This window comes from Coturnix japonica, chromosome 31 (genome assembly GCF_054131305.1).
Source record: "Coturnix japonica strain WE chromosome 31, WE-NBRP24, whole genome shotgun sequence".
Classification (NCBI taxonomy): domain Eukaryota; kingdom Metazoa; phylum Chordata; class Aves; order Galliformes; family Phasianidae; genus Coturnix; species Coturnix japonica.
This window is the reverse complement of record NC_140693.1, coordinates 4,144,981-4,163,221: the sequence shown is the minus strand read 5'-3', so window position 1 is coordinate 4,163,221 and position 18,241 is coordinate 4,144,981. Positions and strand designations below refer to the sequence as shown.

The 18,241-nt window shown below is 45.5% G+C and overlaps 1 protein-coding gene across 1 annotated transcript; it reads left to right on the top strand.

Annotated features, from left to right (window-relative positions):
- The first annotated feature begins 16,234 nt into the window (after positions 1-16,234).
- Positions 16,235-17,851, top strand: LOC146755660 (inositol 1,4,5-trisphosphate receptor-interacting protein-like 1). Its single transcript, XM_085525354.1, has 2 exons — positions 16,235-16,285; positions 16,562-17,851. Exons 1-2 carry the CDS (start codon positions 16,235-16,237, stop codon positions 17,831-17,833), a joined length of 1,323 nt encoding a protein of 440 aa, XP_085381480.1. The 3' UTR covers positions 17,834-17,851.
- Positions 17,852-18,241: the final 390 nt, after the last annotated feature.

Below are 18,241 nucleotides of genomic sequence, written 5' to 3'. Positions count from 1 at the left end.
TTGCCTGCAATTATAACTTCAGGCCTGACGTATAAATTACTTTTTACTGCTGGAGCAGAAAATGTCTCCATTAATTTTGATATAGTATAAGTGCAGGCAAGGCGGATGTGATTTACAAAATGTGATTTTGTCTATGAGGTTTAAAACTACAGTGTCACCTCTGGGTTTTATTTAGCAGCACTGAAGTCAGAGTGTGATGGAGGTGAGCATTATCTTTTCCTCTATCAGCGATTGTGCAGCCTATGAGTGCATTCCTTATCAACCTTACCTAATTTTATTTTAGGAATCCAAAAATACCAAACTGAAAGTACCATTAGAAATAACAGTAGTTTTAAAATGAGAGTAGGGTTATTCTCTTCACAGTTACTGACCTTATTTCTTGCTGACACCTGACAAAGGTGGGACTAAGAGAATCTTCTCATCACCTTTGTGGGGGATGTAGGAGTTGAGAGCATACTGAATCTTCCGTCCTTCTGACATTGAAACTGCCTGCAGTTTAATAAAACTATTAGAAGTTACACCAGAAATCATAAAATTTCCCTTCTCCTTTGCGTTATTGACCTGGCTTTACCAATCTCCAGAAGAGGGTTCTGGGCTTTAGCATCTGCCGGGCTCTGCCTCAACCCCCACCACTGTGCAGGATCTGTACCAACATCCGAGGTGACAGTGTTTTTGTATGGAACCATCATGGTCTTTGGTCAGACAGGAAGATGTGAAATGACTGATGACTCAGAAATGTACATGCTCATCATGCAAAATTACCTCGCAGCCACCTGTGTAGGGCACATTTCCTTTTCCCTGGGGCTCTACATGTAATATCCTATTACAAGGAAGCAGTAAGAGAACAGAGCATGCTATCTATAAAATCTCTAAATATAGTTCAGCAATAATGCTGCTGCCTTCTGCAGATTAAAAAATGGACTATTCAATCTGTAACACTAATACAATCAAGCACAATCATGAGCAGCATCATTCACACTGACTTGATTAGTGAAAAACAAAGCAGAGTGCTAATGAAGGCTCTGACAGCATTTGTCTCTGTGTTAGGATGGGATGATGTGTCTCTTCTGCAAGGCTGTTTAACTCTTATGGACTTCCTGATCTTAGGAAAATTTTCTTCTCTTTGTTTGAAGAACAGTGGAAAGATGTTATGAGCAGCCCGAAAGACTTCTGCAGATCAAAACATGGAACAGTTTAAGGGAATCCTGTTCTGCTTTATGGTTCTGGAGCAGGGTGGATTTGGGACAGTTTGGGAGGATTGGGTGGGATGGCTGCATGTGTGATCCATGAGCACCCTGGAAACAGCTTGCACTGATAAAACTGGTAAACAAATCCAACTGTGAGAAAAAAAAAATTAAAAAGTTAAAATCATAGAATCATGGAACCACCAAGGCTGGAAAAGACCTCCAAGATCATCCAGCCCAAACATCCATCCACCACCAATATTTCCCCACCGAACTATGTCCCTTAGTGATGCACTACATGTTGCCTCCAGGCAAGGTAACTCCATCACCGTGGCAGTCAATTCCAGTGCCACTCATTCAGAGAATATTTTTTTCCTGACATCCAACCTGAACCTGCCCTGGTGCAACTTGAGGCCAGCCCCTCTTGTCCTATTGCTAGTTATGTGGGAGAAGAGGCCAACCCTCACCTGAATCAACTAAGTTAGTTGATAAATCAATTAAGTCAATTGACAAGATGTACTAGAACATGACAATGAGTAGTTACCCCCAGAAATAATTCACCTGCTGTAACAAGCCCAGCAAAGGAAGTACCTGCTTGGGACTGATGACAAAAAGGCCAAGACAGACCTCTCCCCAACCTGCAGAGCACTGCCTGCACAGCTCTGCTGTAGGGCACAGCTCCTTGGGTCGCTCCTGCACAGTGCCATCCCCACTCACTGCTCTGCCCACTCAATGCCAGGATCACACCATGCACCACCACTGTCACAGCAGAGTCAGGCTTCAGGACTGGTTTTGTGGTGAGGAAGCACATCACTGTGATGATGACTCCTTGCACATATGAGTGGCATTTCCCTGTGCATTCAGTGCCTCAAGACATGGCTGTTATCCTTTCCCCGGCTCCCTGAAATGTGTTTGCTCACCTGGCTACAAGAGGTGAGTTCCTTCATGGCTCACAGCTGTTGGCTGCTGAGGGCACAGCACTGCCTCACATCTGACGTGCCTTCCCCTCAGCAGTTTGTGAGCAATAATGTGAGTGCTGTATCAGCCCAGCTGTGTGCTTGACATAAGCAATGAGATACAGGGGGGGCCATGGCTGAGGGTGCAAACTGCGTAACCTTTGTGTGTTTTCCAGAAAAAACAGCTGTCCTGTGCAAGATCTGCACATGTTGCTCACGATGCTCTGAGCTGGAACTGGGCCCTGAGCAGTGCAACGTGGGCATGCCCTGTAACCAGCTGACACTGCCCGGCTCCATGCGTGGTGTTTGTCCTGGCAGAGCTCATCTCTAAACTCTCACCAGTGCCTGGTCCTCAGCTGAGGGTGGTTCTGTTTACCCACCTACAAACTTCATCTTAAGCCCAGTCTGAGCACACATCAAGCTGCCAACAGCCCTCACATTGGCTTCGGACTGTTTATTGGACCAGGTGTGATTTTTTTCCCTTTTCTGTAGTATCCACCCAATTTTGTCTGCCCAAAGTCTTGATACTAGTGCAGATCAGGGGCACACTCTTTCCCCGTTGGAGAGGTTTTTGCCTAGATACATACATCAGGATCAGTTCTTTTTGTCCCATCGTGTGTTGTATTTTTCAGTTCTCAGAGAATTTACTATTTCTCCTGGCTTGTTTGAAATATTCAGTTTGTGCTGTTTTCCCTTCACTTGATTGTGCTCCTCTGGTGCTGCCTTTGCTCCATTATCTGTCTGATGCAGAGACACAAGGCACTGGACAGTGGTTTACACATGATCCAGAACTTCCCTCAGCCTTTGAACCCTTCACTCAAATACCCGTCTGCGTTTGTCAGACACCTCCATCGCACCACTCACAGGTGCAGTAATAACAGTCTGGATCCTTTCAAGTATCAAAACTGACTCCCACTGAAAATCAGTCATCAGACAGACAAGAGACAGGCAGGATAGCAGAGAGCTGCCTGCCAACATTTTTTTCTATAAAAGCTCATGGAAGCAGGCAAAATATAAATGACTTGTCAAAGACAGCTTAAGGAGAGATACTGAGAATATAATTATGGCCACACAAATTGCAAAGATTGCTGCTGGGTGCTCAGAGAAGGATGTGTGTGAGGTACATGCTGGGGGTCAGAGCTCTGCTTTGCTCCCATGTCATGCCCACAGTACTATCTTTTCATTTATACATGAATGACTGAAGTCTTTCCTTATTAATATTTTAATTAACATTTATTACATATATGTATATATATATTAATCATCTTTTTCTCCCAATCTTAGGCTATCTTCATAAGGTGTTTGACTACCTATTTCCTTTCCTGTCACTTGCATGAAGAGAGGAAAAAACACGTGGGGATGTCCTCAGAACAGCCACTGCTGGAAAACAGGGCACTGACTTTTCCTCAAAGTACTCCTACACTGGTGACTTCTGCCACCACTAAGTTCTCTGTTGGGAAGCTTAGTGCACTTTGTCCTGTCTTGCTGCAGCGCCTCCCATCTCTTATAGCCATCTCTTGCCTGAGGGACTCAGATCTCTTCCCTTGGCTCTAAATGAGAAACACCAGGAAACAAGTCCTCCTCTGGGGCAGGCCAGGTGAGAGCCAGTGGGTGCCTCCCTGCTGCTAAGTAGTTCAGGACATTGTTCTCCCAGCACAGACCTCCAAACAGTGATAACATGTGGAAGATAAGGCTGAAGGACTTTGTCAAGGCAAGCTTGGATTACTACATTTTTTCTGAGGGGGAAATAAACCACCACCAACAACAACAATAACAACAACAACAAAGCTCTATGACTGAGAGGACGTAAATGAGCTTCTGTCATGCTGCTGCTCCCTGAGCTGGGGTGCTGTGCAGCACTCTTACATCCATCACCATAATCATGCAACACCTGACCTCCTGCTTAGAAAAGCCACCTGATTACCAGGTGAGGCATTCCAGGTTTTATCTGTTGTAGCTCTCGCCTCCAGTTAGTACTTGTGGGTAACCTCTGCTCCTTCTTCAGGAAGGTGCAGCCAGAGCTGCCCACAGACAATAGTCATGACCCATACTCCTTGTCTCTCATCAGGGTGTCATCAGCACTCTCTATGCCTGCTTTGGAGAAGTGGTTTGCATGTACTTGATAAGAGCCCTATAATCATCCCCAGTGGTGAAACTGGCTCCAGTGGGGATGAGGCAGCTCCTGCAGGTGATGCAAATGAAAGCAATGAGAAGAGGTAAGATGGAAAGGTGTAAACATCTGCTCCAAAGTAATCCCCTCTTCTCTGCTCTCTACATTACCGATGACCCTCCTACCAACCCTGGGGTGTGTCAGCCAGACAACCACTGGTGTGGGTACATCTGGCAGCCCTGTTGCCCAGCAGAGCAGTGGGGCTTTGCTGGCACCTTCTGTTTGCAAGGCAGGAGCACAAGCTCACCCACTCTTCCCCCTTCTAATCTCTTTCACATCTGTTCTATCGTGGGCTGTGTTGCAACAAGCAGAAGCTACACTTACCTTCGCCTTATGTACCAAAACCTGCCTGTGTGCAGTCACAAAATTCAGCAGTGTGAGGAAATGAGAAAACTGACACCAAAGAAAACAAGTGCAATCACGGAGCTTCCCTTTGCCTATCTGGCTGCAAATGTTCCAGCTGGTATGAAGCTTCAGACAGTGACGTGGGCCCAAGATTGTGGTGTTTTTCAGTTTTTCAGTGGTTTTCTTTCTTTTGTTTGGTTGCTTGGTTGTTTTTTTCTTTTTAATTATTATCTTATTAGAGACTCCATGCATTTCAGTTCTCCCTTCTATACACTGACTTCTGCCTGGAGCAGTGTAGGTGTGCCTCATGCAGCTGACAGGGACTCCCTTACACACCTTTGTAGCTGCTCCATCAAGCAATGGGCTCCCTTACCCCATTTTGTTTGCAGTGAAGGACCTACCCTGGGCTGCTGGTGGCTTTTATTCATTTCAAACACTTTAATGACTACAGAAAGTACCAGGTAAAAATTAGGTGACTGCCACCTCCACTAAAGCAGTTTTTTGCATACAAATTAAATGTTGACAAGTGATAATGGCAGGCTTGCTTCTGGACTCAGAGCCAAAGGCAGAAGACTACTGCCTAATTGGGAAAAACAGCAGAAAATGAATTAAATAATAGGGATGAGGAAGATATTTCATTAGCTGATCACATATGCCAAGCAATTCATCTTCAACATTTGTCACTTTTCCAACATGAATTTTAAAAGTACGGTGATTTATCAAATGTGTGAGGCTCTTCCAGAGTGAGTGGTGACTGACCACTCACAATGAGTTCATTAAAGAAGTTTCACACTAAAAAGAACAAATATTGGTGGAGATTAATTGATTTCCTGTTACCATACATTCAGTCTGAATGATGTAGCTGAGATGCTTTAGTTACATCCACTTCATCTAAGTCAAGTGCAGCCTTCAGTGTGCTATTCATTTAAGTTTTCCATGAGTAATGAGTGTTAGAATAAAATTAAATACTATAACTGTCCAAGCTGTCATTCCAGCTTTTCCTCAGCTTGCCCTGCATTCTTTGGCTAAGAGCAGATCTTACACCAAGCCACTCTTGCTGGAAAGTACTGAAGGTTCATTCACATTTCTCTGTCCCCTCAGCTCTGCCAATTACATTTTCTACATGCACCATGTCATCCTCATTACTTGCACTCACTGGATGATTTCTGATGGCTGAAGAATGAGAGAAAGCTTTACAGATGCTTTCCTCAGAGAACAAGACCTCTCCATCCCCAAGTATAGCAAGTCAGGAAAGGAAGGTAAGAGACCAGCATAGCTGTACTGGGACCTGCTTGTCAAACTGGAAAACAAGAAGAAAATGCACAGGCAGTAAAAACTGGGAGAGGTCCTGTATGAGGAGTATGAGGATGCTTGTGTAGGGATGTAGTCAGAAAAGCCAAGGCCCAGCTTGAACTAAACTTGATGAGAAGAACAAAAAAGTCTTCTACAGGTACCTCAATAAGAAAAGGAAAGTCCACAAGGGTGTACCACCTCCTCACCCCCCTACTCCCTCTCCCTCCCCCCCCCCCCCCCCCCCCCCCCGCAGTAGTGAGTGACACAGGCAAGCTGGTAACAACAGGCAAGGAGAAGGCTGAGGTGCAGTGAAATGGCATGTAAATTCAGGTCCAATATAGCAGTGAGCTTTCTGTATGGGAGAGGAGCGTGCTCTTGCAGTGCTTCTCTATTCTCCTTGCAGCTGGATCTGAAATGTGCTGCTCGCAGCTTGCATTCACATCTGTCTGCTGTGGTTCTGTGCCTCTCTGTGTCTGCAGTTTGCACTCTTGGTAGGGATGGCCTTTGGGCTGTTCTGTTACGTTTTCATTTGAAGAGAGAAGTGAAAATGTTTAATCTCAGAGATCCAGCCCTCAGGGAGCGCGCAAAAGGGCAAGAGTTTGAGCAGCATGTCTTCCCATCCCACATAGCCATGTGCCAGTCTGAAAGAACACAGACACAGCAAGCAGTGCAGCTCCAGTGACCCTTCTGCGTGGCTGTCCCAGGGTCCTTTCTCCTTTGGTTTCTGATCCCAAGAACTTTACACGGCATGCCTGGCACGAATCTGATATCTTAAAGATTATTAGGGACCCTTCAGTCACCAGCTCAGTTCTTAACTCTGGGTTACATCATCTGAAGGGGGAAAGTTCTCCATTGTAAGCTCTGGTATCTAAAGGCCAGTTTGGAGGGGAGGCAACACAGCCTGCATCTCTGGTACAAACTAATTTTGTTTTGGATTTTAAAATTTTTTGGATTGTAAATATTTTAATTGCATTAAATTTCTCCTTTAATGAACAAACAGCTATATAATTACAGGAGCATATTCACATCTCTGCTGTAATGGTTGTTTAAGCATTTTAATTCTGCACTATGTTTGCAGGGTTGGACTCCTCTCTGAGAAAGTAATTTTGGGTGCAGAACAGTTCACAAGCCCTTACCTTAGGAGCGTATTTTCCCTTTAATTTACCCAGGAATATTGTGAAAGTTTGGGTATGTGCCCAAAGCCAAGCTTTGTCTTTCTGTCCTTTGATTACCTTGTCTGCACCTCCCTAAAGCCCAGCAGCCTCTGCAGATGGTCAAAAGCAAATTTCCAGCCTTCCACAGAAGGCCTGTGGCTGTAAGTTCTCTGCTATTCCTTGGCAGATCACATTATTTGGTTTTATAAACACTGAAGTAGAAAGCACTCAGATGCTGCACTTAGCAGCACTGGTGTCTGGCACAAGATGGGCTGTATGATTTTGTACTGACACACACACCCACTACCACTTCCACTCAATGCAACTTCCTTGTGTCTCACCAAGTAACAGCCTGTTCTTGTCCAGTAATGTCTTCATCTTCCTTTTCTCCTGCTGCCCTTCCAGCAGTGACCATTACACATCGCTTTGCCTATGAGGGTCTGCTGCATCTTCAGTCCTGCAGTGTGCTACAAACTGCACTTTGTTAAGAATGGTCTCAGGATGTGCATCCTTTCATGCCAAAATCAGTTTTATAGTTTTCTTTTGTTGTTTCTTTAAATACTACGTATGATTTCTTTAGATACAATATTAGCCTAATTAATGAGTGTGAGAAGAGAAACATTTATCCAGTGCCCCTTACTACCATAACATACACCTTTCAGCAGTTTTAACATTCTTGGCACAACACATATGGAGCTGGAAGGAATCAGTGGCCTGAGAGCAACTCACATCATATTGCTCCATAGGTTTGCATATAGAGCAGTGAAACAAAAACACAGGAGCTAAAGCACTGAGGTATTTTTTTCCTGGGCTTGATAGCTTAAAAAATGAATGAATAAATCACCGCATTGTTGAATGAAATGATGCAAGTATTGTGCCATCTGGCTCAGCAAGGAAGTTACTCACAACAACTGTTTTAAAGTGAAAATTGCAGTGACTGTCCACAAGCAGTAGCAGTAGACAGTTTCAGAAACAGTTTGTATCTTTAGTTATAAAAAAGATGTTAGCCCTTCATCCTACTGAAAATGTCAGACATGTATGTGTTGAATTTCTTGTTCTGTGAATCTAATGTGACCTACCAGGCTGTCACGGACTGAAGCTTGTACAGATGGAATCCCTTGCTGTCAGGCCCAGTTATTGTCAAGTCCACCAAAAAACCTTGCTGGTCATTCTCTTGTACTTCTTCCAAAACACAGGAATTCCCAGTTTCCTCAGGTCCTGCCCAAAGCACCTGGCACAGTTTAACTGCGATGGGCTTTGCCCAGTGCCAGGGGATCTTGTAGGCACGAGGAGCAGATGGATGTTGAAACTGGAAGGGACAAAGGAAATAGCCCCTGGTCTCCTGTTAGCACACTGGAGTAACCATTTATACTGTCAAATACTGCTGAGATTTAGTAAGTGCTTCAATAAGCAAATGATGGGAGGCACCTGTTAATTCTTCTTCTAAAGCAGAATTATTTTCCTTCTGACTCAGGAAACAGACATATGAGCCCGACTTTTCCCTCGTAACTGTCAATTTCATCAGATTCATTTTGGAATAACAGATCTATCTGAAATCAGAAATAGAAAGCACCAGCCATATTTCAGACAGTGGATCCTATGTTAATTCTTTGTTGTTGCTTTGTTTTTTATTTTTGAAAAACAGAAGTTAATTTACTTATTTGGCTTTTAGATTCACAGTCGATATAACAGAAGATGGATAGGAGATTAAGTGTGGATTCCAAGGGGAGTTTTTCAGAGATTTTCATATGAGCAGTTTCTGTGGCTAATGGAGTTACTAACAGTACATTTAGGACTTGGTTAGTGTAGGCATTATAAAAAATCGAAGTGTGAAAGTTGAGCAGAGACCATAGGGCAAATGGGAATTAACTTGCTCAGGTAGACAGTTGTAAGATGAAAATTCAAGGCAGTAGCTGGATCTAAACACATTCAGGCAATGACAGAGTGCAGAGGTGAGTACGGAAATAGGGAGATGTAAATAGCTGATGGCATAAACAGTGCCAAGCTTGATTATTAGTTGAGAAATACATGGAAGAGATGGGCTGGCAGGGAATCAATTGCCCATTCATTCCTTATGCTGATGAGCTGATTACTCAGTGGGCTTTTGTGAGAGGAATCCATCGCTCTCCACTGTGCTATGTTTTTGGGGAATCAAACTAACTGGGAACAGCTGGGACAAAGTTTGCAAGTGTTTGGTCATTGGTATAAAACAGATGAAAGTCAGTCTGTATTGCTTGTAAAGTAATTTTCCAGCTGGTGGAAGTATGAATTATGATAGGAAAGGCAAATAGGATCAGTTATAGGATTATATTTAGAATAAGAGGGATTAATGCATGTAATTTTGATGCAAAATAATGAACTAGACAAATGTGAGGAGCAAAGGGGGAATGGCAGAGGAGCAGTGAAAGCAAACCAAGATCATAGAGGGTACATACAGATGTGGCCGAGTAGACGGAAGGGAGGGAAGTAGATGAGAAATTTACTGAGGGTCATAACAAAATGAGACTTTTACAAGAGGTGGTGAAGTCCTGTGCTCCAGTTTTGGCTTCTATTGACTCCATGTGAAGATGAAGGCAGTGAAATGTCTCTGATAGGCACAGCAGGTCTCCCATTGGCATGAGGGGTTCCCTTGTTGTGAGGGAAAGGTTTGGGATCAAAGAGTTTGCCTGCCTGAATTCTTTTGAACTCATCTGTTGCCTGTAGCCTTGCCAAATAAGGCAACACCATGGTTAGCCTGTGCAGGCAGTTCTACCCCACTGTCAGAAGCTTCTTTGAATGAGATCAGAGACAAAAATTTCAGTAGGTCTTCTCACAACAAAGTGGGAACCCTAAACAGAGCCTATAGCACTGGGGAGGCAAGAATTCTGGCTCATGTGAGGGCTGAGCCCCATAATTTGCCAGACTGGACATACTGTAACTCTAAACCCATTTCCAGATTAATTACACAAAATCTGCGAACCACTGTAAAATCATTTTCATCTGCAGAAAATATATTATGGTATTTCCTCTTCTTCTCAGATTCAGTGAAAGCAAATTTTCACATTCTCCTCTGAACAGACATTGCCAGGAAAACACTTTTGAATGTGATGTGTGTTATTCTCCCATAATTCAATCCTGTACTCTGAATGCCACAAGTGTCTCTGTTATTTTGTCTTTCATTAGGCTGCGAACTCAGATCAGGAACAGTGTCTCCCCATGCACTTGCAAAGTACCAGGAAAACCAATGACTGTGTGCTGTGAATGATGAATGTGAAGCTCACTTGACCGCAGACAGTGTAGGCCAAGGGCAGTTCTAAAAAACAACTGCCTGATGAAATACTTGTGTTTCTTTGTGACGCTGAGTTCAAAATGCTGTATAAGAACCAACAGCTTGAAAGAAAATAAATATTTCTATTCTTCATTTGCTTCAGGTTTAGGAGAGGGTGACCCAAGACTTCAATTAGGGTTACATCTATTCCAGAGTGAAGAACGAGCAAAGCAAATAAGCAGGCAGGCCTGGGAACAGACTTCTCAGAATGATGCAAAGATGATACACAAAAAACTTACAGGAACAATGTGTCCTAAGACACCTTCTATTTCTATGAATGTAGATCAAGTATAATAATGTGAGATTTTTAAATGAGTTAGTCTGATGGAGACCTTTATATTGCACATCTTTACTTCCATATTCCTTGCTCTCGGATTTCTGGTTATATACTGCTGGTTAAATGCTGCTAGCATTCTTCTTCTTGATATTTCTCTGGCTTGAATAACTTCTGCCATTACAGAATCAGTCTTGTCTGGAATAGAGGAGTCCTATTTCTATGATTTCACTATGTGTCTTTATGAAAGAAACATGTACCAGTCTTCAATTTGTTTTTGTTTCAATCTATATAGGACTTTCAGGACCCATTCCCAGATACAAATATTTGAGATTTTCAGTTCTGAATATCCTGTCTCAAAATACCCTGCAATATTAACTTAAAATTCCGTGCTTCAGTAGGAAGCCTCATGAATACCTGAATTAACTGAATACTTATAGAAAGCTGATACATGCAAAACTCATCCTATGAATTACACAAATGTTACCTAAAAGTGATCCTCACATGGTGCTTTCCCAGATTTTTACATGTATGTTACCAGTGCATCCAATGATGTGATTTACGTTGGAATGGTTTTATTGGTCAGTTTTTGCAACTTTGGTCTTTTTTCTTGATCAAAGAATTTCCATTTTTCTCCACTAGAAAACAGACACATTGAAGACTGCTTCAGTGTCCTAAAGATGTATTGAATCGAGCTAACACAGTATTTTCTGGGTAAACTAAGCACGTGAAAAGTGATCTTGCTTTTTTATTTAAAATTAGACAAATGCTCATGAGCTCTGGGTCTGCTTCCAAGTTGAAGAGAAGTAGTTTTATTGATTTTAGTGCTCTCGATAAATTAGGAACGTGCTGAGAAAAATGCTCCACTCCCATGAGTTTGGAATTTATTTTCAAACTGAAGGGAATGTTTGCTGTGTTTACTGTGGTATTCAGGCACTGGGTTCCTTTCATCTTTCTCAAGATGCAGCTATATACAACTAGAGGATGCAAAGACAGTGAAGCATTTGTTGCTTTGTTTGTTTTGTTTTTGCATATACTGAAGGTTTTATTTCATCACCCACTTTCATGGAAGAATAATTCAGAATTAGTTCAAAGTAAAGGAGGCCTGAACTCCTTCCTTCCTCTAGCTCAGCAGAAACCAACATTTTTGGAAGATTTGCAGAGGAAGGAGCACAATGAAAAATGATCCCACTGAGTCTGGAGTCCAACCTGTCATTGATGCAATCCACACAAAAAATCAAAGCCAACCTTCCACAGACATTCTTTGACTGAGATGAGCACCACATGCAGATTGAGGAGCAGACCTCGGTGATTACATTGCTCTGGTTGTGATAAAAGAAGGCAGCACTGGGAGGGATTCCCTCTGCTGGTCCTGGGGGTCCACAGTGATTCTTAGAAGGTCATCCTGCCTCTCTGGCCTGGGCTTGAGGGTGAAGGAGAGCAGTGTTGTGTAGATGAGCAAATCTATCTCATTTACCATTTCATGTTTTGAGAATGAATGAAAACAACTGAAAATCTGTCTCCACAACATTCTCATATAAATTATTTATATCAGGATTGTTTTCAGCCCATAGAGACTGCAAAGCAGTAAAGGTTCATCCGATCCCACAGGGATGGGCTGGCTGCTCTGATGGGGCACTGCCTGGGCTCAGCTCCATGCTCCCCCAGCAGCCCGTGCAGGCAGGCAGCAGCCAGTGCCTGCAGTCCATGCAGCCCCAGCACAGCACAGCCGGCGCACAGAAGGCTCAGCAGGTGCCGTTTCCCCCTCCTCCTCCTCCCAGCTCAGCACCCCGCAGTTGTCTCCACCAACTCTCCCGTGCAGCGTTAATGTGAGGGAAAACTGTGGCATCACCATGGTGCAACTCTGACTTCCCCTCATCCCTGATCAGTTCTCAGACAGGTGTCAAAAGAAACATGATTTCAGGAAAAAAGGGCATTAAGATGTCAGTATAGAGACAAACTCAACTTAGACTGTGAGCACATCTGTATATTCTTGATTATCTTTTTAAGAAAACTAAAAGAAATATTCCTGAGTGCTCCACTGGAAATAGTCAGCAAATAAGATTCAGTGTTCATGGAAGAAACCTCTATTATCTCTGAAACAAGTTAGCATAGCACGGGCAGTCAGCAGCCAGTGCTGCATTTACACACTTAGAATGAGAAAAGGAAAACCTGAAATTTCACACAGCATTGAAAAGAAAACTATTTTTGATATCTTAAGGCAGATGCTGGGTCGTGGTCTGATGTGTTGTGGTTCAAAAATAAAATAGGTCTTTAAAAGGAACAACAGCTCTCTTTTCTCTGGAGGAGAAGTTCAGTGAATCCTTTCAATTTCCAAAGGCGTAGAGGTCAGACTGCCCCATGCCCTCACTGTGTGCTTTCTGCATGAGGCTGAGATGACTTGTGTGATCTCATAGGCATGGGCTGCTTTAAAGACTGCTTTATGCAGTACATTCTGCCTGGAAAAGCAAACTTACTTTTAGTATTCCTTCACACATGATTTTGCACAGACGGCTTCCCAGGGAGTTGAACTCAGCCTGCACTGTGAATGGTTTGAAAAATGTCTATTATTTAAAAGTTTCATTGTTAGAACTAAACCCGAACTGTTAAGAAGGAGCCTCAGCCACAACCAAGAACAAGTTCAAACTCAACAAAAAGAATTGCTGGCCATCTCTCCCGTTCTTGTCTTTTAAAGCTACAATAACAACAGAAAAACAATAAAACACTTTCCAAGCTTGGGAGCACTTTAGCATCAGTCTTGCTGACAGGAGCACCTTCCTCAATTATATTTTCATCATCAGAGAAACTATGAGCCCACTGTAACTGGATAAAAGCCCTTCAAAATGAGAGCTTCCTTCAGTGTCTCACTCCCAATCAGAGGTGCTTCCACGTGGCAGCCTCCAGACCTCACAGTTTATAACAACACAGTGACACTTAATGACATTTCTCATCGCATTTCTGTCTCACATGGGGAGTGCACCACTGGAGGGGATGCACTAGGCCATGTGTGAACTGACTGGAGAAGAACTGGAAATACGTCATCACTGTTTTGTTTAGAAAAGTACTTCTGACAAAAAATCACAGGTTTTTTGTGACTTCATAGAAAGATTTCTTTCAAAAATATGAAGTAAGACCTGCATAAAAACTTGAACAAGATAAGCAAGATTTTCAGGTTAGTGAAAATCAAGCACATTAATAGACAGCTCCTGGTTTCTGCATACAGAGCTGATTTTCTCTCCGTTGTCTCACTTGAGGGAAATTGAGCAATAAATGATGGGAACCAGTGGAGAGCATCCTCCTTCCAGGGCTGCAAACTACATTTGTCTCAGTTGTGCACACAGTCTGCATTCACACTGTGGTGAGTGCTCACCTGTGAGTGTGCAGTTCAAGTGCTTGTCTGGATTTATTTCTTGGTTGTTAATGAGTATTCAGTTTAGTTGTTTACCTGAAATGCAAAAAGTAGAGATTGGAAGTTTATTGTCATGTGCAAAATTACTGAGGGTGCACTGGATAGATGCATAATGCAAGGGGCTTTGACTGGTTTGCCTACAGAGGAACCCACATTGGTGATTCTCTGAGCAGCAGCAGCAAAGCCTCACATGTGGAGGCTGACCAGATTGCAGAAGGGGAACAGGATACAAACAGTTTGAGGAGCTGCTTCACTGACATTTCCAACACTGTTTTGGTAAAGGCCTTCGCTAAGCACAGTGACCTGAGATAAGCAGAGAGTCAAGTTTAACATGCCTGAGAGGAGGATCTGGAGAGGAGGATGTCAGAAGTGCTCCAGTGTTACCATGATGACTGGCTTCCCACTTGCCCCCCATTGTAGTTGCACTGCTTGGCACTGGAAGGCACCAGCCTGGAGCTCCGGCTGCAAGGCTCCGCCAAATGCAGGAAACAACAGACACCCAGAGACTGGTGAAGTACAGAAATCTGAATGCTGAATTCAGATTCAGGAAAGAATAGGTCCTGTTTCACTGGGTTACACAGCTTCTGTTGGTTAATAATATTTATTGATATCCTTGTTACCGGAAACAGAGAAGAAGAGCGATTATCTTCTGTGGAGAAACCTACACTAGGGAACCTGCTGTTGCAGGGGATTTAGTCTAGGGGATCTCGTGAGGTTCAAATGACTTCCAACCCTGTTGATCTGGGATCTCCCCTGGCTTCAGGAGGTGACTCTGGCCTTACCTCCCAGAAGTCAATACAGCCATGGCTGGGAGCCTTGTGCTGCAGGCAGCAAGGTATGCAGGTGAAGCACAGCTGGTCTGACAGCTGCCATCACGCTCCTGTCCTACAGGGCTGTCTCCTTACCTACCAGACCACTCTGTGCCTGCAGGGCTGCCTTGGTTCAACACCCACAGGCTCCCAGCCAAGCCTTTCTCTGTTGGCCTTTGAGAAATATTCCTGCCTCGTGCACATGTGATTTTGCAACATGGGGTAGACAGCAGTTGCTCCTGCTGTTTTCCCTACAGCATAAGCTCACCCAAAGGAGCCAGAGCCCATGCAGCTGAAGAGGCTGCTGCACATGTGGGCATCCTAATCATCATTGTTAGAGCCCCTTTGAGCTGCTTGGATCGAGCCATCTGGCCTTTTGCTCAGAGGACGTTCAGACCACCGGTGGCTGAGGGAGCAATCAGCAAAGGGCTGTGTGATGTCAGGTGCTGAGACTTTGACGTGACCGGCACTGATCTTCAGCTTTGTTCCCTCTGTGGCATTTCAGCACTAAAATGAGTTTCTGCATATGCTGCAAATTCTTATGTTTCCTCAGGAGCAGTAGTTTTGATTTTCCTTTTCTGTCCAAATGATTTTCCAGGGACAGTGTGTTTGGAACATAACCTGTGGGGTGGCACATGAGGAGCACAGCATCCATGGGAAATACCACCCCATTTTATTTTAAAGAAAGGCCCGGGCAGCTCCCACCTGCTTAGTAAAGAGCGTCCCCAGGAGCTCTGTCCAGAGATATGCCTCCAAATTGAGGCAGTGCCGTGGCTCAGTGGCCATGTGCCCACCCTGGGCAGCTGAGAAGGGTGGAGTCGGGCAGCCCATTTGTGACATCAGCAGGAATGCATTGCATCACAATGCAGGGGATGGGTTTAGGGCCACAGGCAGGCAGCGCTGCTGCATTTTTGACCTGGGCCAATGGTGAGTGCAGCAGCAGGGGAAGGTCGGGCTGGACGAGGGATGTGGTGCAAACACCGGCCCCTGTGGGAGCACCACGGGCAGTGCTTGGAACTGTCCCTGCCAGCGCTGGCCTCGGTCCCTGCTGCCACCCAGCTCCCTCGTACCCACTGCTCCTACCTGAGCACAGGGCCATGCGGCTCCTGGCCCCGCTCCCTCCCAGCCCCACTGAGCCCCTCTCTCCCATCTCTTGCAGATCATGGCTTTGGTGTTTGTTCTCGCATTGTTGGTGCGGGCGCTAAGTGTCAGTGTCAATACTGATGTGCTCATGCTCGAGAACGTGCAGCGGCGCGAGGTTGATCTGCAAAAGCACATGATACCTCCGCAGCACGAGATTGAGCAGAGGAATGAGCAGCAGAGCTGGGTGGACATGTCATCTCTGCTCTTTGCTCTGCTGGATTACTGGAAGATCTGGTTCAATGTGGGGCTGATTCTGTTGCTCCTTTGGAACATGGTGCAGTCCATACAAATGAGCCAGCATGATGAAAGCAGCAGTGAAAATGACAGCTCCAGTGGCGAGGAGGAGGCATCGGGGGCGGAGCAAGAGGAAGAGGAAGAGGTGGAAGAGGTTGAACAGGAGGAACATCAGGAGGAACAGGTGGAACAGCAGGTGCAGGAGGAAGAGGAACAGGTGGAACAGGAGGAACAGCAGGTGCAGGAGGAACAGGAACGGGTGCAGGAGGAACAGGTGGAACAGGAGGAACAGCAGGTGCAGGAGGAGCAGGTGGAACAGGGCAGACAGCAGGAGCAGGTAGAACAGCAGGAGCAGGTGGAATTGGTGGAAAAGGAGGAACAGGAAGAAGAGGAGGATGACGAGGAAGAAGACTTCAAAGATTCAGCACTGACAAAATTTCTCACAAGGCGTGCCCTGGAAAAGGTGGAAGGAAGGGCCACCAGGTGCCCTATAGTGGAGGAGCTGATGAACCAGCTCGTGCAGACCTTCAGATTCATCTGGTCCAACAGCTTCTTCCCGGTGCTGCAGCCCGCCATTGGGGTGGGCAGTGCCTTTGAAGGCTGGAGTCCCCGGGAGTGGGACAATGTGTACTGCCTGCTCGTGCCCATAGAGCCTCCCCCCGGGCACACCTTCCTCCTGGAGCTGGGAGATGAAGGGCACGGGCTGGCAAGGAACTCCCGCGTCCGCGTGGAGCTTCAGTGCATGTGCCAAAGGGAGAAGCAGCTGGGGAATGTGCTGTGCTTCCTCCACCACCATGAGGAAGAGCTGAGCCAAAATCAGGACCCCAGCCTGCTACAGACTCTCTGCACTGACTCCTACCTGGATGTGGAGAGAACTGTCACCTGGTTCACCGCACAGGTGGCAGCAATCTGGAAGACCACCCACCACGCGCACGCCTACAGCCTGAAGGTGCTGCCTTCCAGACGCTCCTGCAAGCTCCAGCTGACAGAAGCCTACAGCGGGGAAAAAGTCCTCGTCGAGCTGCTGTTCGGGGTGCAGCAAGAATACTCGGACATCTACCTGACCAGCCAGAACACAGACGCCGGCTTTACGCCCAGCACAACATGGCCACAGAGCTGCGCTGTGGCAGAAAAGAAGTTCTTCCAGCACACGGCCAGGAGTACCGGACAGGACAGCTCCCACCTGCACTGCCTGACGTTGCTTGCCAGCATCTTAGTGGGCATGGGCTTTTCCACCTATGTCATCAAGACTCTTGTCCTCCACAGTTTGGTCATCATCCCTTTGAAGAAGTGGCGCAGGAAGTATTTCCTGAATCGGATGGAGAATCTCCTGCGGTACCTGCGCTTCTGCCTGGATGAGAAATGCCTGAACCACTTCTTCCTTGGCAGCAAGTCGGTGCACAGCACAATTGTCCTGCCGCAGTCCTTCCGATCCGCCAAGCCGCTCAACCTCTTCCAGCACCTGGAGGAGGACCCGGACGCCCACTCCATAGCGCTGCGTGAGTTCAGGGAGCTGAGAGATCGCTACATCAGACTGCTGCTGTTCGGACGCTGAGAGAGACCTTTGTCCGAACCCTTCTCTTGTTTTGGCTGCAAGCTCACATCCTGTGAGCAATAAGACTCTGAGACCTATTTAGGAGGCCAGAGGTGGCTGTTTCCTTGTGGCAGTCAGTGTCACGTTGGAGAGAGCTTACCAGTGGAAGATCCGGCCTGTGACCAAATGACTCCATCTTGGTATGGGAGATCTGGGGATGGAACCATTGTATCTTGTGAAGGCAAGATGCAAACAGATGCTTCCCTGCTCCCTCTGACGACCATCTCTACTGAAGATCAACATCTGAACTACGAGTCATGCTGGAAACCCAGTGGTGACTAATTCTCTCTTGCTTTCTACAAAGACTCTTTGCTTTTATTTCCTATCTCTTTTCTATCACCCGACTTCCCTTCCCCATTTCCCTAAACA